The sequence below is a fragment of the Salvelinus alpinus genome, chromosome 14 (assembly GCF_045679555.1).
Source record: "Salvelinus alpinus chromosome 14, SLU_Salpinus.1, whole genome shotgun sequence".
Classification (NCBI taxonomy): Eukaryota; Metazoa; Chordata; class Actinopteri; order Salmoniformes; family Salmonidae; genus Salvelinus; species Salvelinus alpinus.
In genome coordinates this window covers 11475010-11500767 of record NC_092099.1, presented here as the reverse complement: position 1 = coordinate 11500767, position 25758 = coordinate 11475010, and the positions used below count along the sequence as shown (strand labels likewise).

At 42.8% G+C, this 25758-nt stretch overlaps 1 protein-coding gene across 4 annotated transcripts in view; it reads left to right on the top strand.

Annotated features, from left to right (window-relative positions):
- LOC139538416 (kalirin-like) overlaps nt 1-25758 on the top strand; it is a 301849-nt gene that overhangs the window by 212462 nt on the left and 63629 nt on the right. For all 4 annotated transcript variants that reach the window (XM_071340411.1, XM_071340413.1, XM_071340412.1 and 1 more), the window contains exons 29-34: nt 1830-1941; nt 2355-2545; nt 4049-4150; nt 4570-4712; nt 5045-5147; nt 18768-19014. In XM_071340411.1, the coding sequence (XP_071196512.1) occupies nt 1830-1941; nt 2355-2545; nt 4049-4150; nt 4570-4712; nt 5045-5147; nt 18768-19014 (898 nt within the window). The remainder of the gene's footprint in view (nt 1-1829; nt 1942-2354; nt 2546-4048; nt 4151-4569; nt 4713-5044; nt 5148-18767; nt 19015-25758) is intronic.

Genomic DNA, 25758 nt, shown 5'->3' with positions numbered 1-25758 from the left:
TCAGCAACAAGTCTGTTTGGTGGAAATAGCACTGGTGGGAAAATGCCTACTATTTTCTTTATGCAGATTTTTTTATATTCACTTGAAAATCTGTCACCAAATCACCAATTGGATGGAAACCTAGCTGTTGTAGTTAATTGACACATTTTCTGTCCTAAACTACAACTCCCTACTACATCGCACAGTTCTGGCTTGATCTGATTTATCTCTGGAGAAACTGTGCAAGGTGCACATTGAGCACTAAATGGAATTCAAATAATTTAACCGATGTTGCTCAATTAGTTGTTTAAAAAAACTAAAACACAAACATTTTGGTTATTCACTCAGCACTATTCGACGCCAAACCCACTACTGGTGGGCGTGGCCAAAGAGCTTTACTTTCATGTCATCTGACCTTAGCACCAGTTACAATCCAAGTGCCAATGCCGTTTAGCAAACTTCAGGCATTTACATTTGTTGGATTAAATGAAAATAGAACTCTTTGGCCACGCACACCAGTGGTGGGTTTGGCGTCAAAAGAAGGATGCACAGAACCTCATACCTACTGTAAAATATGGTGGTGGATCCTTGATGTTATAGGACTATTTTGCTTCCACTGGTCCTGGGGCCCTTGTTAAGGTCAACGGCATCATGAACATTACCCAGTACCAGGACACTTTCGCCAAAAACCTGGTTGCCTCTGCCAGTAGGCTGGAACTTGGCCACAAGTGGATCTTCCAGCCTGACAGTGAGCCCATCAAAATCCACAAAGAAATGGTTAATTGACAACAAAATCTGATTTTTGCAATGGCCATCTCAGTCTCCGGACTTAAAACCCATTGAAAACCTGAGGAGGAATGGTCTAAGATTTCTCCCAATCTCATAAAACATTTTTGTCCTACAGTCTCTTAAACATGGGTGTCAATACTGTCATTCGACCCCTATCTTTTTGAGAGAAAAATATATTACTTGTTAAACATAATATTTTTATCTGAGCGATTGTATTAGTATAAAATAATAACAAAAAAAATCTATAAATAGCATACGATATACAGTGTAGCTCATTATTTGTAATATTTATATTATACAGTCTCTTTTGCACATCTTTATCAAGGTTGCCAATATAGTGCACATAGGGAATAGTAGAATAGGGTGCCATTTGGGACAAGGAGGAAACCTGGGAGTCATTGTTATCCATCCCACTTCCCCCAGGAAATATGGAACATCAAAGCATTCTGGAGCACTTCTCTCCCTCTCTCCCACCTACATATGCACCCACCCTCCCTCCCTCTCTCTATTTCCGTCTCTCCCTCCTCTCACTCTCTTTCACTCTCTCTCCCTCCATCCCTCTCTCCCCTCCCTCCCCCTCTCCCTCCTTCCCTGCAGCCCTCCCTTCCTCTCTATCAGTATGTTTACGTTGAGTTTCTCATAGGGTCAAGCTCATTAATGGCTTCCCGTGAGTCGGCTGATTCTCTTGCCTGTGTGTGGGCCCTTAGCTCTGTGTTAAATGTCCATAGTAGCACTTAGTGATGTGTCCGCTTGTACAGAGCGTCATCACACAGTATCTTAGGCTGCATCCCAAATAGCATCCTATTCCCTATGCTATATAGTGCACTTATGCCATTTAGGACACAAGCCAGTATCTTACATACAGAGATCCCCCTTTACAGTGTCTGGCATAAGAAATAGCACTGAAACCATTTCCAGACATGTCTTCTCGAAATGACTGTTCTTAGCCCTCCGATTTTTCAATAAAACAATATCCAGCTGGGAAATGATTGTCCTGTGTTTAACATGCATGCCAGGAACTGTAGACTTAGGAACCCCACGGTACAAATGTCATGTTTCAGGAGCTGCTGACCTGCTGTGAGGAGGGGAAGGGGGAGATTAAGGACGGCCTGGAGGTGATGCTTAGTGTCCCCAAGAGGGCCAACGACGCCATGCACGTCGCCATGCTGGAAGGTACAGCAGGAGGGAGGCCTGTGTGCTGCATTCCATTTAAAACGTCTCCAATTTTCTCAGAAAGGGTGTTCCATCACTTCATGTGGAAGTAAACTAACTAACCTTATCTATCCCTATAAGGGACAGTTGTGAAATGTACAGTAAGACCTGCACTGCATGGAATAATACTATCTAGTACGCAAGTATAGAGCTGTAAGGTTGTTGTTTCTCTGTCAGCGTTGGGGACAATTGGAATTGAAGTCTGACAATTCCAATTGCAAAAAAATGTGCTTCTATTTCAATGATTTCTCACTAAATTGAAAAGGAGAAGTTATTTATTTCCAAAGTTCTTAATTGACTTCAATTCAAATTGGCCCCAACTCTGCAGTTCGTAATGCATTGCTGTATTTAAAGAGCCATGTGATCTCCGGCAGGTTTCGATGAGAATCTGGACGTGCAGGGAGAGCTGTTCATCCAGGACACGTTCCAGGTGTGGGATCCCAAGTCTCTGATCCGGAAGGGCCGGGACCGCCATCTCTTCCTGTTCGAGATCTCCTTGGTGTTCAGCAAGGAGATCAAGGACTCGGCCGGCCGCACCAAATATGCCTTCAAGAACAAACTGCTGGTAGGACTGGACTCCTTTTCTGGACCCTTTTTCTCCTTTCCTTGTCCTTCTCTCCTCTCCTCTCCTCTCCTCTCCTCTCCTCTCCTCTCCTCTCCTCTCCTCTCCTCTCCTCTCCTCTCCTCTCCTCTCCTCTCCTCTCCTCCTCTTCTTGTCTCTTTCCTCCTCTCCTCGCCTCTTTTCTCCTCTCCTTGTCTCTTTTCTCCTTTCCTCTCCTCACATCTTTTCTCCTCTCTTCTCCTTGTCTCTTTTCTCCTCTCCTCTTTTCTCCTCACCTCGCCTCTTTTCTCCTCTCCTCGCCTCTTTTCTCATCTCCTCGCCTCTTCTCCTGTCCTCATCTCTTTTCTCTTCTCCTCTTTTCTCCTCTCCTCTCCTTGTCTCTTTTCTCCTCTCCCCTCCTCTCCTACCTGCTCTACAGTTAAAGTTCAAGTCAGAGGTCCAATTGAAAGGAATGAAGCTGCACTTGACTTGAGATCTGAGGAATGAGACTGGTCACGTATAGTAATTTGGCGTTCCAGCTTTTCAAGGGCATTTTCTCAAGACAGTGCTGGTGTTTTCATATAGATATTGTGTCATCCAGCTGGCCAAGCTGTGAACCTAATAATACTATAACGATGTGATGCCTTGCATGTGTCCTGGGGAGTCCTGGTGAGTTGGATCAGAAAGGCAGGTGCTTTTAACCAGTGGAGATGTTTGCTCCACACTGTGGGCCAAGAGGTTAGCCAACCCATTCCCTTTGATCTGCATCCAGCCTTGGATGAGATGTAAAGCCCCCTTCGTGTGCGCGTGCCTGCGTGCCCGCGTGCGTACGTTGGATGGGTGCGCAGAGTATTTGTGCTATTGTGGGCTACGATTCGTATGACGCTCATATGTAGATATTCTTGCCTTCTTATTTCAATAAAGTCACTCTCAGTTGAGTGTCTGCTAAATGACTAAGATGTAGATTATGTGTAAGCAGGACAGGACTACGGTATACGTGTTAATTGCCCGCTTGTATAATAGGCTACAGTGTTTCAGGGTGTTTTAGAGGAAGCTGTGGAGGGAGAACACAACGAGGCAGGTGTTGAATACATGAAACCCAGAGCAGATGGACTGGTCTCAGTCCTGAATTAAAGCATGAATTATGAATGCATATGTGCGTGTCCAATAGCAGCTGTTCCAGGTTGCTTCCCACATGGCACCCTATTTGCCTTTATGGAGAGAGCCATATGGGCCCTGGTCATAATTAGTGCACTATATAGGGAATAGGGTGCCATTTGGGACACGCAACCAGCTAGGACCCAAGGACTACAGTCCACAGGGACAAAGAGGAAAGTTGGATGGGATTTACTATGACCATATCTTAATGTGCCTCTTAAATGCCATCTCCTTATCATAAAGGGAACATTGCTATTGGGGGGTTTTAAATGATATTCAATGGTATACTGAACACATGATTTGGGATGTTCCAAGGGATGTTCCACATTTGAAAACAGTGTTTAAGAACTTGTTGTTCTCCATCTCCAGACATCAGAACTGGGCGTGACAGAGCACATTGAAGGGGACCCATGTAAGTTTGCCCTGTGGGCTGGAAGGACCCCCTCATCTGACAACAAGACTGTCCTCAAGGTAGGTCCACAAAGGCATCTACTGATTCCTGAAGATAGTTTAGGGCAGTTTTCCCTTTTAGATCATAATGAATATGATTATATGGACAGGGGGGACCTGATCCTAGATCAGCACTCCTACTCTGAGACGCTTTGTGAATACGGGCCCAGGTCTCTTAAAGCTGCCTTCTACTGATCTTCAAGATTTTTCAGGACATTGAGAGCCATTAAAGGCGACATATAATATAGTCTGCCTAAAGACTAGGCCTGTAAGGGCCATGCCTTGCAGAAAGCATCATTTACACAGCAACAGCTTCAGGGTTACAGTGCAGTTTTTCTCCTTTATACGCCAACACCTTCTCGTGAACTTCAAGTGACAGAGGCCAGAGGATCCAAAAAGGTCAATCAATGTGATGTGGTGTGTCTCACTCTCCTCCCCAGGCGTCCAGTATTGAAGCAAAGCAGGAATGGATCAAGAACATCCGGGAGGTGATCCAGGAGAGGATCATCCACCTCAAGGGGGCGCTGAAGGAGCCCATCCACATGCCCAAAACCCCTGCCAAGCCACGCAACAACAGCAAGAGGTGAGCAGGCCCATCACTCTGCAATGGCAGGCACCCACATAAGCAACACCTGGAAGAATAAACAATAATCAAATAAACAATAATCATATTTGATAGATCAGTATGGCTCATTCTATTTGATTTGGTCCGTCTTTTAAATTAGGATGGCTAAAGATAAGATACATCAAGACAGACAGTGATGAGACACATCCCTTTTAACTCTCTCTCTCTGTGTGTGTGTGTGTGTGTGTGTGTGTGTGTGTGTGTGTGTGTGTGTGTGTGTGTGTGTGTGTGTGTGTGTGTGTGTGTGTGTGTGTGTGTGTGTGTGTGTGTGTGTGTGTGTGTGTGTCCAGGGATGCTGGTGAGGATGTAGACAGCCAGGGTGACGGCAGCAGCCAGCCAGACACCATCTCCATCGCCTCCAGGACCTCCCAAAACACTGTGGACAGTGATAAGGTAGGAGGACGTCAGGAACATCTCTTCTATTCCCAATAGGGCTACACAAGATATTACCATCACACATATTTCACAATTGTGGGATGTGTATTGCATCAAACAAACAAAATGTTACAGTGATATCGGTCACCTACAGTGCCTTCAGAAATTATTCACACTCTTTGACTTTTTCCACATTTTGTTGTGTTACAGCCTGAATTTAAAATGGATTCAATTGTTCTTTTTGTCAATGGACTACACACAATACCCCATAATGTCAAAGTTGAATTGTGTTTTTTTAATTTTTTTATTACCAATTAATTAAAAATGAAAAGCTGAAATGTCTTCAGTCAGTAAGATTTCAACCCCTTTGTTATGGCAAGCCTAAATAAGTTCAGGAGTAAAAATGTGCTTAACAAGTCACCTAATAAGCTGCAATAATTGTGTTTAATAATATAATTTTTTAATGACTACCTCATCTCTGTATCCCACACATACAATTATCTGTAAGGTCCTTCAGTCGAGCAGTGACTTTCAAACACAGATTCAACCACAAAGACCAGGGAGGTTTTCCAATGTCCAAACTAGGAAGGATTACCAATGTTTTCCAAGAAGGGCACCTATTGGTTGATGGGTAATAAAAAATAAAAATAAATAAAAAAGCTGACATTGAATATCCCTTTGAGCATGGTAAAGTTATTAATTACACTTTGGATGGTGTATCAATACACCCAGTCACTACAAAGATACAAGGATCCTTCCTAACATGAGGCCAATGCTGACTTTAAAACAGTTACAGAGTTTAATGGCTGTGATAGGAGAAAACTGGGGATGGATCAACAGCATTGTAGTTACTCCACAATACTAACCTAATTGACAGAGTGAAAAGGATGCATGTACAAATTATTGACTCAGGGGTGTGAATACAAATGTATTTCATTTTCAGTACATTTGCAAAAATGTCTTTACATGTTTTCACTTTTTTTTTAATGGGGTATTGTGTGTAGAATTTTGAATTCAGGCTATAACACAACAAAATGTGTTATAAGTCAAGGGGTTTGAATACTTTCTGAAGGCACTGTGCATTGCTGACATTGCATTACATAAACCAATGGTGGTGTGCCGCGTCTTCGACTGCACAGTCGGGAATACAATTGCTGAATCATGTGATGCGGTTAGCTGATATGTTAAACACTTATCGTAGCATCATGACACCTGGCACGTATCTGCAATGTGGTCAGTCTGGCCAATTGACTCCTCCCTAGCTCTGCCCCCTGTAGGTCACATGATGTAGAGGTGATTGACAAACAGGGTTTCCCTGGCCTCTCTTATGTTTGCAGCAGGGGCTGTGGCCTGGCATTAGAGATTAGACTCCCCATGTAGATGCTAGTAGGTTAGACAACAATCATGTAAAACTATGAAAAGTGTGTTAAGGTTTTGTGCGGGCATGTGCCCTCACTCAGCATATGAAGGACCATATGAAATCAAAGTAAGGCTCATTTCAAACTATTTTGCAGCTAAATGGTGTCTCTTGAGCTAGAAGACACTGTATTGTTGGAATGGGAGTAGCCAGCAAATCCGATGCCTTACGCTTGCTTACAGCAGCACTACAGGGTCGGACAGGCCATTTGCTTAAATTAAGACGCTGGCGCGAGATATGGCTTGGAAAATATACATCAATCCAGGGATGGGAAATGTGTTGTACACCGTATTCTCCCATTATCCCAACTGTTAGTGATGTTACCTTTGATACTGGAGCTTCAAGGCATGAGTCGAAATCACTACTTCGAAGCAGTATGCCGATGCCTCTATCACTTTATCAGAAGCACGTGATCAATGACGTCCGAAGCTTCGTTTCGTCCAACATCCACCTGATTTGTTTTGGTAGAAGACAAAAAGTCTATCTATAATAATTTGGCTGTTCTAAATGATTTGGACCAGCAGCTGCCACTAGTGTACACTGTGTTGATCAAAGCCTTGAGTAATGAACCTCTTTTTGACCCAATTGACTGGAAAACCTCAATGCCTCAGGAAGCTTATTTTCCCCATCACTACCGACTGTTACACAGAGAAGATTGAACGACTGGTTTTTAAGTGCCTGTCATTCAATCTTCTCAGTGTAACAGTTGAGATAATGAGACAATTCGGAGTACAACGCATTTCTCATCCCTCGATTGAGGTAAGTCTTCCGAGCCATATCTCACGCCAGCTCCTCTGTCTTAATTTAAACAGTCTGTCTGACCCTGTAGTGCAGCTGAAAGCAAGCATAAGGTGTTGAATCAGCTGGCTAGTGTGGGAGTTAAGCTGGGCCACGTTCAGTAGTCAAATGTTCCAGATAGATATTAAATAAATAGGGCCGACATGATTCCTTATTCTACATATCAAAAAGACATGGTTGTTCTACCTCATATTTCTATCTGAACGTTCCACAACATTGTACTCTGTTGAACATGACCCTGATGGGCGTTCTGTTGTGAAGCTGTCTCTGGTCGTGCCTGTTTGTTGTCTTATCTTTTGGATGGAAGATCTCGCTTTGACCCTCCCCGTGGTCCCTGGTGAAAAGTATCGCACTAAATAGGGAATATGTTGCCATTTGGGATGCAGCCAGAAAGGGAGGCCTGACCAGGCTTTTGTCACACAGTCCACCCACATGCCATGCTTTGCCCAAGTGCTAAATGTCACTCTGCCACACACAACAGACAGACAGGGCTCTAGAATGAAGTGACATGGCCTAGTTGGGCTGGTGATGAATGGGTTTGATGTGAGGGAAGTTTATGGAACAGCCTTGTGTGTGTGTGTGTGTGTGTGTTTGTTAGTTTGTGTATGTCCTTTCTGGGCTTCGTCTCGTGTGTTTTTCCATGAACTCTTGCCTTGTTTTTATCTCTGGAACACAACACAATTTCTACTCTCCTCTGTTGTTTGCAGGTCTTCCTGACAGTTAGGACTGCTTTCTTTCTCTTGGAGGTTGTCTCAACTAAAGAACAATATTATTTCATTCAGTCTTGAGTTGGGAGTGTTGTCTTGTTGCTCTTCTTGGAAGGCTTTCTTCTTGGAAGGCTCAGTGCTGGAGCTCCCTTATAGTTTATTGCAAGTCCGATAAGCTATATTTCGATGTTGCTCATGCTGTTATGAATAGGTAGGGGAAGGCTGGATAGTACAAATCACAGTTCATAACGCCAAACCTGAACTAATTTGAGCGGCTAAGTATCACTGACTGACTGTCATGAGTTTTTTTTTCTCTCTCTGTTGTTATATCACAAGCCGAGCCATGTCAATTCTTCCACAGACTTGGTTTTGAGGTCTTTCCAAGCCCTTCCAATGCCTTCGTCTGATCCAAGCTGAAAGTTTGCCACTCTGCACAGACACATGCAGACTCCTGTCTCGCACCCACTGCTATGGCCCAGTGGCTGTGGCTTCCACTGAGGGAGGATTTGTTTTTTCACACTGCATGGAGCTGGAAGAGCTTGTCTGCGATCCAAATGGCACCCTATTCCCTATAGTGCACTACTTTTGTATAGAGCCCTATGGGATTCCCTATGGGCCCTGGTAAAAAGTAGCGCAGTACATAGGGAATAGGCTGACATTTGGGACGCACACCTAGGCTGCATCCTGGGCTTGTCTTGCTGCCGTCTGTTTCCAACTTGTATTTTTCAGCGGTGTCTACTTTCCCCTGTAGATCCACCCAACCCATGGCTCCATGGAGTATTATAGAGTATTAAGTCCAACAACAACACTCTTTTTGTACATTTTTGGCTTGTAGATTAATACATGATGAAAATAGTTTTCTAAATTATAACTATTTTGGGTGTACAACAGGGGCGTGCGTATTCACAAGGAACAAAATGGAAGCAAATGGGCCGAAACTGGGAGGGATTACCTGAACTTGTCCTATAGGAAAGGCTGTTTTTTGTTTTCCTTTGCAAAACATTTTACTACGGTATGCACTTATGAATACGACCCATAGTTCACAAGGGTGTTTGGTCTCTGTCCCTCATGCTGCACATCTCATGGATGTGTTGCTGTGCTCTGCTCATTCACTAAGGCAAGGCTGTGTGCCTCTCTCCATTAATAAAAGTTGACTCCTCCACCCCTGTCTCACCATATAATGAAGCTATTCTCCCATCGCCACCGCTGCATCCATAAGTCACAAGACGCCTCATGCTCCTCCGATGGGAGAGGAGGGTTCTCTCTCTATTCTATCACTCTATTTCCCTCACTCATACGCTCTCTCTCTCCATCTTTCCCTCTCTCGCTCTTTCTTTTTTTCTTTCTCTCTACTTTTCTGTCTCTCTCTCTCTCCCTCTCCCTCCATCTGAAGGCAAGAGTCAGCTTTGGGCCAAGTTGGGTTTAGCGGTGCCACACCCTCCCTCCCTCCCTCCCTCCTTCCCTCAAGCAAGCACACACATTCCCTAATACACATACTGTCAGAGTGTAGATCATCACAGCAGCTTGGGGTATCCAGTGTTCCACAGGCTTACTATGAGTAGTAGAGACGGGTCATAATAACAAACACTACTGTACAGCCTGCGTGCCTGCCTGTCTGGCTCAACCAATCAGAAGGCAGAGCTACTTGAACTGAGCTTAACTCACAGCAGCGCAGAGAGAGAGTGTGAGCAGAGCAAGAGACACCATGCCAAAGTGGATGAGCTTTAAACTTTTCAAGGAGAGCAGTCGCGTAAGTAATAGACCCTAGCTTCTCTACCGAAGTACCTTGGATCTTTTAAAGACCTTTGACGTTTAGAGAAGGTTTTGTGTAGGCTACGGGTCGTTTGTCATTTTCAAAGGAGTCCTGCCAGATGTTGTCAGGCACTTGTCTGCTGTGCAATTTTAAATCATACCAAATGAATTAGTTGAATCTATTGATTTAATGTTTAGCTTGATCTTGATCTTTAAGATTGTAATTCTACTGTCTGAATCACACGAGAGTCCAAACTGTATATTACAGGTATGTATAGCTTCTCCACATATTCACCATAATAGAGAAAATGTAGATCTCGCCACATAGGCATATCATTCATGGGAATCATATTGGAGTCACATGAAATGTGTTAATGTGGCTAAAATCAGATGGCTGTAATGTTATGCCGGAGCACTGAGAAGAAGCACATTGCTGTGTTGAAAGGGAGTTCCCTCCCTCATGTCCCAGTAGTAGAGCAGATTAATGGTTAAACTGTGAGGGCTGGCTGGGCCAGTCGACAAAGGAAGCAGGCTATTAAAACTGCCTCAATGAGACAGTACTTACTGACTCACTGTGCAGTTCTGAACATAGAATTATGGATATTGGCAGCCTAGCAACATGACAAAAAAAAACATCCATCTTGGTCAGGAAAAGTTAAATTCTAGAAATGGATCAAAATGTTGAATTATAGGATATGTTTGGCTCTGGCTAAAGACATGGTTGCAGTAGATTAACCCTATAGTGGCTTGTCTTGTCTACTGTTTTACAGAGTGTATGTGCAGACCTAGGTTCAAATACTTTAAAAAATAATTTCAAATACTGTATCTGTGCTTGATTAAGCTTGCCTGTTGCAATGGAACCGATCGAAAAGTTCCTAGTGTAAACCCTGCACACCTGGCACTCCAGGCAGGCTAAAGCAAACGCTCCAGATTTCAAATAGCATTTTAACCCAGGTCTGTGTTCATATAGTCTGACTAAGAGAATGAGGATTGAGGCTGTGTTGAGATGAGTATGCAGCAGACGGGTATGTCTTTATGACTGAAACACAAGGAAGGCTCGGCTGGCATTAAAAATTAGGTCATACTATGGCCCGCGAGTGATTTTATTTGGCCCCCCAAGTTTACTGAGCAAAAATTGACTGTAAAACAGGGATAAGTATCTAGATTCAGCCGCAGGCCATTGTTTGATTTATTTATTTATTGTATTTTTTACCCCGTTTTCGTGATATCAAATTGGTAGTTACAGTCTTATCCCATCGCTGCAACTTCCATACGGACTCGGGAGAGGCGAAGGTCGAGAGCCATGCGCCGTCTGAAAAACACGACCCTGCCAAGCTGCTTGACACACTGCTCGCTTAACCCGGAAGCCAGCCGCACCAATGTGTCGGAGGAAACACCGTCTAACTGGCGACCATGTCAGCGTGCATGCCCCCTGGCCTGCCACAGGAGTCGCTAGAGCGCGATGGGACAAGGACATCCCTGCCGGCCAAACCCTCCACTAACTCGGCCAATTGGGGCCAATTGTGCGCCCCCTCATGGGTCTCCCGGACGCTGCCGGCTGCGACACAGCCCGGGATCGAACCAGGATCTGTAGTGACGCCACTAGCAATGCTATGCAGTGCCTTAGACCGCTGCGCCACTCGGGAAGCCCCACCGCATGCCGATTTTTGACGGCGTGGATGGTCGGGGGACCAGAACAACTAAGCCCAAAAAGAGATTGTATTTTAAAATAACAATAATTTCATGCCTTGAAAATAACAATCACAAATGTCTATATTTTGTGGGAATACTTGGGAACAGTAAACTGGGTGATTTGACAGTATTTTTATAACTTCCCAGAATGCACCAGGCGGCCCATTGATTACTCATGGGCAACGTACACAATGGCCGTTAATAATATTCCAATGGAGTTTCCCCATCTTCTCAAAAGTATCTCTTGTTGAATCAACAAATCACACCGCATATTTTACTTTCTGATTTGATCCTATGGGTTCACTCGCAATGGCCGCCAGTCCACCCATTATGCCATCATTGACTTAAATGCGTACGCCCGTTCTATTCTATTCTATTTCTTCAATTCCATGACCGTCACAGCCCTACTCAACGCTACTAAAAAAGCCTTGTTCACTCCAGCAGTGCTGAGTATCGCATTTACCCCCCCCCCCAAATGTATATTCTTTCAACTCTAATTGTCTTAAGTTCCAATTCAGTTAAGTTTGAATATATTTAGTCTGTCAATTGTACATCATTTGTAGGCTTATGTGTTACATTTGTTCTTCATGGACTCCCAGCCTTGCTTCTGAATCATAATAAAAATGTATCAAAACACCCACGAGGAAAAGCAATCTCCATCAAACAGACTGTGGCCGGTGGCCATCCTAACCAGGGTTTTATTCATGAGGCAACAAATGGAAGAAAATGGAATAGGGAAGGACTACCTGAACTTGTCCAATACGAAACCCTTTGTTGCAAAACGTTTTGTGGTGGTGTGTCCTAATGAATACGACCCTGAGTGAGCATTATTTGACGTGTGTACCTTGGGAGAGGCTCGACCTCATCTCTGGCTGTCCTGGAGATCTCTTAGCAACGGGCCCTGTCTCCAACCCTGGTGGAGGTGACCTGAGACCTGATACCGTGCAGATGGTGTCGAGGGGAGATGAGGGGCTGCGTCCCAAATGGCATCCTATTCCCTACACAGAGGGGCTCTGGTCAAAAGTAGTGCGCTATATAGGGAATAGGGTGCCATTTGGGACAATGGGCGAGATGAGACGACGCCGGCCACATCTGCTGCTTGCTGCAGCTTAGACCCAACAGCTGCTGACATTTCATGGACAAAACTGTGCTGGGGGACAGAGGGCTCATGTCATGTCAGCTCCATTGTATTGTAAAGCCTCCATCCATGTCCCAAATGACACCCTATTCAGTGCACTACTTTTAACCAGTTCCCTTAGGAAATAGGGTGCTATTTGCATTCAGAAGACCTTGATTTACTTAACTTTTAGTACTCATTGTCAAAACGTTGCACATGGAACATGGAGATGTTCAGTATTGCTGTTATGATTATTAATTGTGAATGTTTGCACTGATTCTTATCATACTATAGAGAAGTTGCTTGGCTTGCAATGACCTCCCTTTGAACAATATTGCAGAATAGTCACTGGCACAGTAGTTGATTATCACAGCTTGACTTGCGGAGTGTTTATCATTCATTCAGCTAATTAACAAATGAAAAATGGACGTCACTCGCATTGCTGTGATCATTTGGTGGGTTATAATTATTTATCTGTTTCTCCTCTGTCTTCACCCAAACGCCTATGCCTAGGTGACATAATTCAAAACGTTGCAGCTCCTTTTAATATTAAGGCCCTATGATGACGAAACGTTAGTCTTGGATAGGTTCCGCCACAGCCCTGGAAACTCAGACACTTTACAATTTCCTGTTCCCCTTAGTCGGCACGGCTCTGACATCCACGCTATTCAGACCCAGACTGGGTTCTCTCTCTCTCACACTCACTCACGCACTCACTGTTTCTCTTACTCACGCACTCTCTCACTCTCTCACTCTCTCACTCCTTCACTCACTCACTCACTCACTCACTCACTCACTCACTCACTCACTCACTCACTCACTCACTCACTCACTCACTCACTCACTCACTCACTCACTCACTCACTCACTCACTCACTGTCTCCCTCTGCATCTCAACACACTGAGCCAAATGTTGTCCTCAGTGGGTTATTTATGGAGATTTGAAGACATTTGAAGAGTGTATTTATGCTTTTGACTTGGGTCTCAATGTTTTGGGCTTTTCCAAATGGGGTAATGTCTCAAACAAAAGTTGGTTTTATTTGCCATAAAATGAAGTGGAGTTTAAATATAATGCTTTAACACCTACTCCGTGGACCTGTCTCAAATGGCACCCTAATTCCCAATGTAGTGCACTAGTTTTGACCAGAGCTGTATGGGCCCTGGTCAAAAGTAGTGCATGAAATAGGGAATATGGTGCCATGTGGGACTCAGCCCTTGTTTTTTGTGACTCTTGAAAACAGAGGGCACACCCTTATTGTTTTGGAAGATTCGTCACTGACACCCACACGATTCTACCACAGTGTGTTATCCCTGGCTCATAACACGTCGCTATTTTTCCAGGTGGCTTTGCTGGAGAGGTTAAAATAGGAACTTTTTAGACCCAATTAAGGGATCTTATTGTTGCATGCCATCATGAAATGTTTGTTTTTATTTAGTCTCTTTTACAATGGCCATGAAACAGTCTCCCTCAAGGTGTTTCACATGAATCTGGCCTTGTGTCCTTCAATGTATGCATACTGTGATCCCCCTTAACTGTCCAGCTCCAATCATATTTTATTACGGTCACGACGATAATTAGGCTGAGTTACTGTTAGTTGTTATTCTACTAATTGGACAGAATTAATCATGTGGAGGTCTGTTGTGCTGCTCGCCAGTATGAAACCAACTGATGGTACAAAGCCCACCACAAAACAATTATGGGATGTATTAACGAACAAGTATTTATCACTATAGTAACGAGGGATACTTCTGCAGGCTGTTTGTTTTTGTAGAATTTTCAATGTAAGACACCACTTAATGAGAGGTCAGTTCACTGATGTTGGCTTTGGAACACAGGGAGGTTGTTGTTTGATTTAGGAGAGAGGGTGAAAGACAGATCCTGCAGCTAGCTGTCTCCTATAAAATACGTTGAGAGAATCTTATAGGCATTATTCACATGTTGTGAAACACTGATCTTGGGTCAGTTCGTATTTCCCCCACTAATGGTTAAGGTTAGGCTTGGGGGAGAGGACGTTGATCCTAGATCTGTACCCAGGGGAAACTTCAGGCTGGATCCTGTAAGGACAGACACTGAGGTGGTGCTCTGGCCTGCCTGCCTGCTGAGAGTAAACATACATGACATCATGCTGGAGTATTAAGTGAAATACAGGTAGACAGGAAGAGGAGAGGCCCAGGCTGTCTGAGCCCCACTTGCACTCATGGATTTTACAGCTGGGACCAGATGGCCAACCATGCTCCTCGCAGAGTTACCTCTGACCAGATGGCCAACCATGTACATTGCAGAGTTACCTCTGACCAGATGGCCAACCATGTACTTTGCAGCGTTACCTCTGACCAGATGGTCAAGCGTGCACCTCGCAGAGTTACCTCTGCTCTCAGGGCCAATGGGGCAGGGGTAAAGTAGGCCGGTCAGGTACAGCGTCCCGGTAAAACGTGAGCCTATCACAGTAATAAAAACAAAATGCAAAGAAAACTATAGGCAATTGCACCATTGTTTAACATTAGCCTGCTGCAGGTCAGCTGCATGAAAATGACCGAATTGACTTGACACTCCAAATTGCATTGTGGTTCAACCAGAACACAAACATTTTGCCAAGTCGGATGTAAGTGGCCGAGAACAAGATGCGCGCGTACAGCAGTGGACACATCAATTCAGGCTACAAGTGTAGTGGGCCTAATGAGAATCGGCGAAAGAGTTTAGGTTTCTGTAACCGATGTCTCTTTCCATTCATCAAATTGCGGGTGCACAGTGCACTGTTTGAATGCTGTAATTATTTTGTGACTGGACGAACAGGCGCGGGTAGCCAATAGGAGCGCTTTTTGAAGTGATTGTTTGACAATCAGATGAAAACATCAAGACTGGTTGTGTTTATGCCACGTTAAAATGTAATACATGATCAAAGTTCCACGGCAAATCTTTACTGGGCCGACAGAGATCATATAAAATGAATAGGGATTCTATATCTATATATATGAGACCCATAAAAAATGTAGTAGGTCTCGTAGCGGTAAGAAATAAAATCTACTTTCACCCCTGGGGAGTAGGGTGAAGTTTCCCCTAGATGTTGATCTTTGGTCAGTTTTGCATTTCCCAACTAATGGTTAAGGTTAGAAACTGATCCTAGATCTCTACCTATGGTCAACTTTAACCCAGAGCTTTCTGTTGACTCTGTGAACTTTGTCCCATTATGCACTGGGTGTGAACTGTTATGATGGTAGCGTTCGGACATGACTCATGCCTCTTATCAATGCTGTGGGCATATTAGTCAGCCTGTTGAGCTGAGAGGTGTGTATTGGATTCTGCAGTCAGGCAGATATACCATTGAACTCTGTGGGCCGGTTTCCCGGACACAAATTAAGCTTCTTCCTGGACTCTAAAACCCTATGTCAATAAAGAATTTCCATTGAGCATGGCAATGTTAATTTAGACAATGTAATAGACAATGTAATAGACTTAAGTGTTTTGCCCTTGAAAACAGTCTTTGTTTGCCATGTCCATGTAACTTAACTGGGGCTTACAGTGACAATTCTAATAATAGTGAGCTCTTTAATGAAGCACGTGTTTTGGCTCAGTGATCCTCAGTGGTCAGAAATGGGAATATGGAAATGGGGGGGGGACAATGTAGCGAGTGATGCATAGCCTGATGATGCTTCCAGAAAGCTGTGGGTGGTCTGTCTTGATATACAGTGAGTTCCGAAAGTATTGGGACATTTACACATTTTTATTGTTTTGGCTCTGTACTCCAGCACTTTGTATTTGAAATGATACGAGTGCAGACTGTCAGCTGTAGTTTGAAGATATTTTCATCCATATCAGGTGAACCTTTTTAGAAATTACAGCACTTTTTGTACATAGTCCCCCCCCCCCCCATTTTAGGGGACCAAAAGTATTGGGACAAATTCACTTGGGTATGAAAGTAGTAAAAAGTTTAGTATTTGGTCTATCTTTCTCATTCACATTATTCACGGTTATCCATAATAATGGTAGTATCCACATTAATGTAGAAGAGTCTAGAATCTATTTTTATTTACATTAAAAGTGACTTCAAAATAACACTATTTTCCATTCATTTATTTTGGGCACAAAATAATCTGAAACACTACCAAAACGAACAGAATATGCATCCAACAAGTTTGTCGAGTCACAAGTTTGATGTAGTCATTGTGTGCTATGAATATGGTACCAGAGTAGAGCGTCTGAGCAGAGTAGAGCGTCTGAGCAGATGAGGAAGTGTTGAGTTGACTGTAAGTGACAGCCTGAGGATTGATCCTATCCTATTTTCATTTCCCAAGGTGCAAGGTGGGAGATTTACTGACTTCCAATTGGCTCCTAGCTTGATGATGATTGTGAAACCAGAGATAATCTTCCTCAGCCAGAGAACATTAATAATCATAGAGGACTAGGGATTTCCTCATAACTGGGAGCCTGCAGTCATTTATGACTCTCATCGATCAAACTGGTATAGTGCTACAACCGTTTCCTCATGTAGAGTTCCCATAGTGTGCGTCCCAAATGGCACCCTATTCCCTATATAGTGCACTACTTTGACCCAGACCTCTATGGGCCCTGGTCAAACGGGGTCGCTATTTTTGAGACTCAGCCATAATCACCAGACGACTATGAGATATAGTCTATATGCGTCCGTTTATTACCACACTTCACTAACATAGTCATATAATACCATCCAGTTGAGTCATTTAGTTGGTGTAAATATGAGCAGGTTGAATCTTGCCTTGAAGGCTGATCTGAGCGATTTCCACTAGATGTGCCAGCTGCAAAGTAAAAAATGACTATATTGTAAACATTTATGAAAACAGAAATGTGCTTTTTGGTCTTAATTTAAGGTTAGGTTTAGGCATTAGGGTTAGATTTAAAGTCTGATTTTAAGACTTTGTGGCTGTGCCAGCTAGTGATCACTCTGCAGAGCTGCCTCCAGAACAAGATTTGTGACTAACACTGCTAACCTGCTAAATATGACGGCATGACTTCTCTTTCTAGAAACTAAGCTGATCTCTGATACTGATAATGAGTTCACGATGAGGTCAACTGTGTTGAACTGATACACTCTCCTACATATTTATTTGGACAGAGAAGCTAAAATATTTAATTTGGCGCTATACTCCATCATTTTGGATTTGAGATCAAATGTTTTATGAGGTGACAGTACAGAATGTCACCTTTTATTTGAGGTTATTATTATACTTATCTGTTTTACCGTTTTATCGTAGAAATGAAATCACTTTATGTATCTAGTCCCCCCACTTAAAGGTATACGTATTTGGACAAATTCACTTAGTGTATATTGTCAAAGGTTTAGTATTTGGTCCCATATTTCTAATATTAAATGACTACATCAAGCTTGTGACTCTACAAATTTGTTGGATGCATTTTCAATTTGTTTTGGTTGTGTTTCTGCTATGTTGTGCCCAATATAAATGAATGGTAAATAATGTATTGTATCATTTTGGAGTCACTTTTATTGTAAATAAGAATAGAATATGTTTCTGAACACTTCATTATAGTGGATGCTACCATGATTGCGGATAATCATTAATGAATTGTGAATAATGAGGATTTAAAAAGTTATAGGATTAAATATCATACCCATACAAAATGCTGTTGTTGGTAATGGTGAGAGGGTAACTGTTGGGGGAGCATGATCTTTGTGCATCTAACCTTTTCACTCATCATTGTGATGATTATCATAAGCTGTCCCACATGGCACCCTATTCCCTGGAAAGCTTACAGCTCAGGTTCCAGTGTAGGTCAAGCAGGTAGCCTAGTGTTTAAAGTGTTGGGCCAGTAACCGAAAGGTTGCTGGATCGGATCCCCGAGCTGACAAGGTGACAAAGGAAAATCTGTCGTTCTGCCCCTGAACAAGGCAGTTAAACCACTGTTCCCCGGTAGGCCGTCATTGTAAATAAGAATTAGTTCTTAACTGACTTGCCTAGTTAAATAAAAATTGTAAAAAGCCCTGTGTGGTTATGACAGTGAAGTGTATTCAGATATTAGTTTAATGGAGTGCTATGGGCATATGCATAAAAACAAGCTGAGCTGTGAGCTCTTTCCTTTTCTCTGCCATGATAATAGTATTATTTGTGCGAAAGACCCGCCTTGTTTTAAAGACTATATAACTCACTGTTCTCTCTCTCAGCTCTCCGGGGGCTGTGAGTTGACGGTGGTGCTGCAGGACTTCACAGCAGGTTGTTCCAGCGAGCTCAGCCTCCAGACGGGTCAGACGGTGGAGTTGCTGGAGAGGCCCAGTGACCGCCCCGGCTGGTGTCTGGTCCGAACCACCGACCGTAGCCCCCCTCAGGAGGGCCTGGTGCCCAGCTCGGCCCTCTGTATCTCCCACTCCCGCAGCAGCGTGGAGATGGAGTGCTTCTTCCCCACAGGGAAAGGTAAGGGCATCAACCATTTTACTGTTGAATAAAGGACAGATATACTAGTAGATCTTTATAGAATGAAGGTGATATTTGGTCAACAAAAACAAGAAGGACCAATGGACTGTTTGTAAAAGTACAATGCGTTTAATGTGATGGCATGTTCAATAGAACGAAATCTTACGATTGTCTTGGTCCTCCTTGTTTAAAAAAAAAAGGTGTTACTGTTGTTTTATTTGGCAGCATGGTAATGTCACTTCTTTGTATCTCTCATTCAATGTCAGAGCTGTGGAAAGATTTGATATGAATATACCCGCAGCAAATGTTTACCGTTGTTTCACCTGCTACAGGCACTGCAGGATTTTTCCGAACTTGGAAGCATTTTGTTTCCAGACAACATGTCTTAGTCCTACCTGTAGAGGGAGGTGTTGGTTGTCACTAGGATTCGAGGCAGGTTGGTCATTTGACAGCTAGGGGAACATTTTGCCCCTGAAGAACACTTGACATTTTACCTCGGTACAATATCCGTCTCCACTTACATCACAGGTTTTAGGTATAATGATGGCAATTCTCTCAAAAGGTTTTCACTTCAACATGCTGCTCACACTCTGTGATAGTAGCTAATGCTTCCCTGCTTTCCAGGACAAACGTAAAAGCAGTTCAGTTACGACTTTCATGGAGGCTCTCTAGCGTGGTCTAATGTTGTGTATATGGAATTGTAATTAGATTTTGATGTAGTGTTGAAAGGTGGTAGGTTTGACACTTGTCATGTAACTTTAATTTACGTACAGGTATCCATTGTTCTAATGAAACTTTAGTGTTAAATAGAGAGAGCATACCACAGAAGTTTATAGAGTTGAACTTAGGGGTCACAATGTGTCACATTTAGCCCAACAATGAGCACCATTATGCTCTTTCGAACACAGCCCATCCATAGCAACTTAACAAAGGAGCACAGTGGTTGCCGTAGGGATTTCGTCTAGTTATAAAATTATATTTGTCACATGCTTCAAAAACAACAGGTGTAAGTGAAATGCTTACTTGCGGGTCCTTTTCCAACAATGCAGAGTTAAAGATCTAGAAGAGTCGGTGTGCTTTCTAGGAGTACATGTTGTGAAATGACTGGCTATTGTTAGCCGCCTCAGTGGGTATCTGACGAACCTCTTGTTATTGTCCATAGGACATTCCTTTGTCTCCTGTCCCGAATTTCCTTTGTTTTGTTGATTTGGACCTAAAACATCCCTTGTTCCTATTCTGAGATGCTGTGGACACCCTTGCTTCCTGTGCTTCCTTAGAACTACAGGGGAAAAGGACGGTTGTGGAAAGGGATTCTTTTTGGAATAGAGTTGATGGTAGTGTTGGTTGATTGAGTAGCACAGTGATACCACAAGGCTTAAGATAATAAAGTTTGCAGAGCACTGTTAGGTCCTTCATATCCATTACATCCAAGTTAGTCATTTTGCATGTACAGTGCCTTCAGAAAGTATTCACACCCCTTGACATTTTCCACATTTTGTTGCGTTACAGCCTGAATTCAAAATGGATTAAACATATTTATTTTCAAACCCAGCTGCACACAATACCCCATTATTTTGATAATTTGGTATTTTATTAGGATCCCCATTAGCTGTTGCAAAAGCAGCAGCTACTCTTCCTGGGGTTGACATGAAACATGTCATAATACAAAACATAAATAGACAAGAACAGCTCAAGGACAGAACTACATCAAACATTTTTTAAAGGCAGAAGTAGCCTACATATCAATACATACACACACGCTATCTAGGTCAAACAGGGGAGAGGCGTTGTGCCGTGAGGTGTTGCTTTATCTGTTTTTTGAAACCAGGTTTGCTGTTCATTTGAGCAATATGAGATGGAACGGAGTTCCATGCAATAATGGCTTTATATAATACTGTACGTTTTCTTGAATTTGTTCTGGATTTGGGGACTGTGAAAAGACCCCTGTTGGCATGTCTGGTGGGGTAGGTACAGTGGGGAGAACAAGTATTTGATACACTGCCGATTTTGCAGGTTTTCCTACTTACAAAGCATGTAGAGGTCTGTAATTTTTATCATAGGTACACTTCAACTGTGAGAGACGGAATCTAAAACAAAAATCCAGAAAATCACATTGTATGATTTTTAAGTAATTCATTTGCATTTTATTGCATGACATAAGTATTTGATCACCTACCAACCAGTAAGAATTCCGGCTCTCACAGACCTGTTAGTTTTTCTTTAAGAAGCCCTCCTGTTCTCCACTCATTACCTGTATTAACTGCACCTGTTTGAACTCGTTACCTGTATAAAAGACACCTGTCCACACGCTCAATCAAACAGACTCCAACCTCTCCACAATGGCCAAGACCAGAGAGCTGTGTAAGGACATCAGGGATAAAATTGTAGACCTGCACAAGGCTAGGATGGGCTACAGGACAATAGGCAAGCTTGGTGAGAAGGCAACAACTGTTGGCGCAATTATTAGAAAATGGAAGAAGTTCAAGATGACGGTCAATCACCTTCGGTCTGGGGCTCCATGCAAGATCTCACCTCGTGGGGCATCAATGATCATGAGGAAGGTGAGGGATCAGCCCAGAACTACACGGCAGGACCTGGTCAATGACCTGAAGAGAGCTGGGACCACAGTCTCAAAGAAAACCATTAGTAACAGACTACGCCGTCATGGATTAAAATCCTGCAGCGCACGCAAGGTCCCCCTGCTCAAGCCAGCGCATGTCCAGGCCCGTCTGAAGTTTGCCAATGACCATCTGGATGATCCAGAGGAGGAATGGGAGAAGGTCATGTGGTCTGATGAGACAAAAACAGAGCTTTTTGGTCTAAACTCCACTCGCCGTGTTTGGAGGAAGAAGAAGGATGAGTACAACCCCAAGAACACCATCCCAACCGTGAAGCATGGAGGTGGAAACATCATTCTTTGGGGATGCTTTTCTGCAAAGGGGACAGGACGACTGCACCGTATTGAGGGGAGGATGGATGGGGCCATGTATCGCGAGATCTTGGCCAACAACCTCCTTCCCTCAGTAAGAGCATTGAAGATGGGTCGTGGCTGGGTCTTCCAGCATGACAACGACCCGATTCACAGCCAGGGCAACTAAGGAGTGGCTCCGTAAGAAGCATCTCATGGTCCTGGAGTGGCCTAGCCAGTCTCCAGACCTGAACCCAATAGAAAATCTTTGGAGGGAGCTGAAAGTCCGTATTGCCCAGCGACAGCCCCGAAACCTGAAGGATCTGGAGAAGGTCTGTATGGAGGAGTGGGCCAAAATCCCTGCTGCAGTGTGTGCAAACCTGGTCAAGAACTACAGGAAACGTATGATCTCTGTAATTGCAAACAAAGGTTTCTGTACCAAATATTAAGTTCTGCTTTTCTGATGTATCAAATACTTATGTCATGCAATAAAATGCTAATTAATTACTTAAAAATCATACAATGTGATTTTCTGGATTTTTGTTTTAGATTCCGTCTCTCACAGTTGAAGTGTACCTATGATAAAAATTACAGACCTCTACATGTTTTGTAAGTAGGAAAACCTGCAAAATCGGCAGTGTATCAAATACTTGTTCTCCCCACTGTATGTGTGTCAGAGCTGTGTGTAAGTTGACTATGCAAACAATTTGGGATTTTCAACACATTAATGTTTCTTATAAAAATAAGTGATGCAGTCAGTCTCTCCTCAACTCTTAGCCAAGAGAGACTGGCATGCATAGTATTTATATCAGCCCTCTGATTACAATGAAAAGCAAGACATGCCGCTCTGTTCTAAGCCAAATGCAGCTTAACTAGGTCTTTCCTTGCAGCACTCAACCACACGACTGGACAATAATCAAGATACGACAAAACTAGGAGCAGGACTTGCATTTTGTAGTGTGGTGTCAAAAAAGCAGAGCATCTCTTTATTACATACCTCTCCCCATCTTTACAACCATTGAATCTATATGTATTGACCATGACAGTTTACAATCTAAGGTAACACCAAGTAATTGGTCTAGAACTTAGGGAAGGATATGTACCAAATACAATGCTCTTAGTTTTAGAGATGTTCAGGACCAGATTATTACTGGCCACCCATTCCAAAACAGACTGCAACTCTTTGTTAAGGGTTTCAGTGACTTCATAGCTGTGGTTGCTGATGCGTATATGGTTGAATCATCAGCATACATGGACACACATGCTTTGTTTAATGCCGGTGGTAGGTGATTGGTAAAAAATAGAAAAGAGTAGAGGGCCTAGAGAGCTGCCCTGTGGTACACCACACTTTACATGTTTGACAATAGAGAAGCTTCCATTAAAGAAAACCCTTTGAGTTATATTAGAGGTTGAAAAGCCATAACACATACAGTTGAAGTCAGAAGTTTACATATACCTTAGACAAATACATTTAAACTCAGTTTTTCACAATTCCTGACATTTAATCCAAGTAAAAAGTATCTGTCTTAGGTTAGTTAGGATCACCACTTTATTTTAAGAATGTGAAATGTCAGAATAATAGTAGAGAGAATTATTTATTTCTGCTTTTATTTCTTTCATCACATTCCCAGTGGGTCAGAAGTTTATATACACTCAATTAGTATTTGGTAGCATTGCCTTTAAATTGTTTAACTTGGGTCAAATGTTTCGGGTAGCCTTCCACAAGCTTCCCACAATAAGTTGGGTGAATTTTGGCCCATTCCTCCTGACAGAGCTGGTGTAACTGAGTCAGGTTTGTAGGCCTCCTTGCTCGTACACACTTTTTCAGTTCTGCCTACACATTTCCTATAGGTTTGAGGTCAGGGCTTTGTGATGGCCATTCCAATACCTTGACTTTGTTGTCCTTAAGCCATTTTGCCACAATTTTGGAAGTATGCTTGAGGTCATTGTCCATTTGGTAGACCCATTTGCGACCAAGCATTAACTTCTTATGGCTGAAGGGGCAGTATTGAGTAGCTTGGATGAAAGGTGCACAGTGGTGCCCAGAGTAAACGACCTGCTCCTATGTCATAGTTGCTAATATATGCATATTATTATTAGTATTGGATAGAAAACACTCTGAAGTTTCTAAAACTGTTTGAATTATGTCTGTGAGTATAACAGAACTCATATGGCAGGCAAAAACCTGAGAAGTTCCACTTCCTGTTTGGATATTTTCTGGGGGTGCCAGATTTTCAACCAAGCTCTCATTGAAAATACAGAGAGATATGGATGGGTTTTCACTTCCTATGGCTTCCACTAGATGTCAACAGTCAATAGAACTTTGTCTGATGACTCTAATGTGAAGGGGGGCCGAAGGAGACAGGAATGAGTAATCACTTGCATGAGGTGCCCACGCATTGAACTGGCGCGTTCACGTGAGAGTGAGCTCCGTTCCATCGGTCAATTGAAGTCGATGTAATTCTCCGGTTGGAACGTTATTCAAGATGTATGTTAACATTCTAAAGATTGATTCAGTACATCGTTTGACATGTTTCTACTGACTGTAACGGAACTTTTGGACATTTCGTCACGTTATAGTGGACGCGCTTTGAGACTTTGGTTAGGGCGTTTGGTAAACAATTCGAAAGTAGCTAATTGGACATAAATAACGGACATTATCGAACAAATCAAGCATTTATTGTGGACCTGGGATTCCTAGGACTGCATTCTGATGAAGTTCATCAAAGGTAAGGAAACATGTATCATGTATTATTTTTTTTGTATCATGAGTCCAACATGGCGGCTAATTTGGCTATTGTTCTGAGCTCCGTCTCAGATTATTGCATGGTTTATTTTTCCGTAAAGTTTTTTAGAAATCTGACACAGCAGTTGCATTAAGGAGAGGTATATCTATAATTCCATGTGTATAACTTGTATTATCATCTACATTTATGATAAGTATTTCTGTTGAAACGATGTGGCTATGCAAAATCACCTGATGTTTTTGCAACTAGTGAATCTAACGCGCCAATGTAAACTCAGATTTTTTGATATAAATACGAACTTTATCAAACAAAACATGCATGTATTGTGTAAAATGAACTCCTATGAGTGTCATCTGATGAAGATAATCAAAGGATAGTGATTCATTTTATCTCTATTTCTGTTTTTTGTGAAAGCTATCTTTCGCTGGGAAAATGGCTGTGCTTATTGTGTTTTTGTGGTGACCTAACATAATCGTTTGTAGTGCTTTCGCTGAAAATCTTATTTGAAATCGGACACGTTGGTGGGATTAACAACAAGATTACCTTTAAAATGATATAGGACACATGAATGTCTGAGGAATTTTAATTACGAGATTTCTGTTGTTTGAATTTGGCGCCCTGCACTATCACTGGCTGTTGTCATATCGATCCCGGTAGCGGGATTGCAGCCATAAGAAGTTTTAACTTCCTGACTGATGTCTTGAGATTTTGCTTCAATATATCCACATATTTTTCCTTCCTCATGATGCGATTTATTTTGTGAAGTCCTCCAGTCCCTCCTGCAGCAAAGCACCCCCACAACATGATGCTGCCACCCCTGTGCTTCACGGGTTGGGATGGTGTTCTTCGGCTTGCAAGCCTCCCCTTTTTCCTCCAAACATAACGATGGTCATTATTGCCAAACAGTTCTATTTTTGTTTCATCAGACCAGAGGACATTTCTCCAAAAAGTACAATCTTTGTCCCCATGTGCAGTTGCAAACCATAGTCTGGCTTTTTTGTGGCGGTTTTGGAGCAGTGGCTTCTTCCTTGCTGAGCGGCCTTTCAGGTTATGTCAATATAGGACTAGTTTTAGTGTGGATATAGCTAC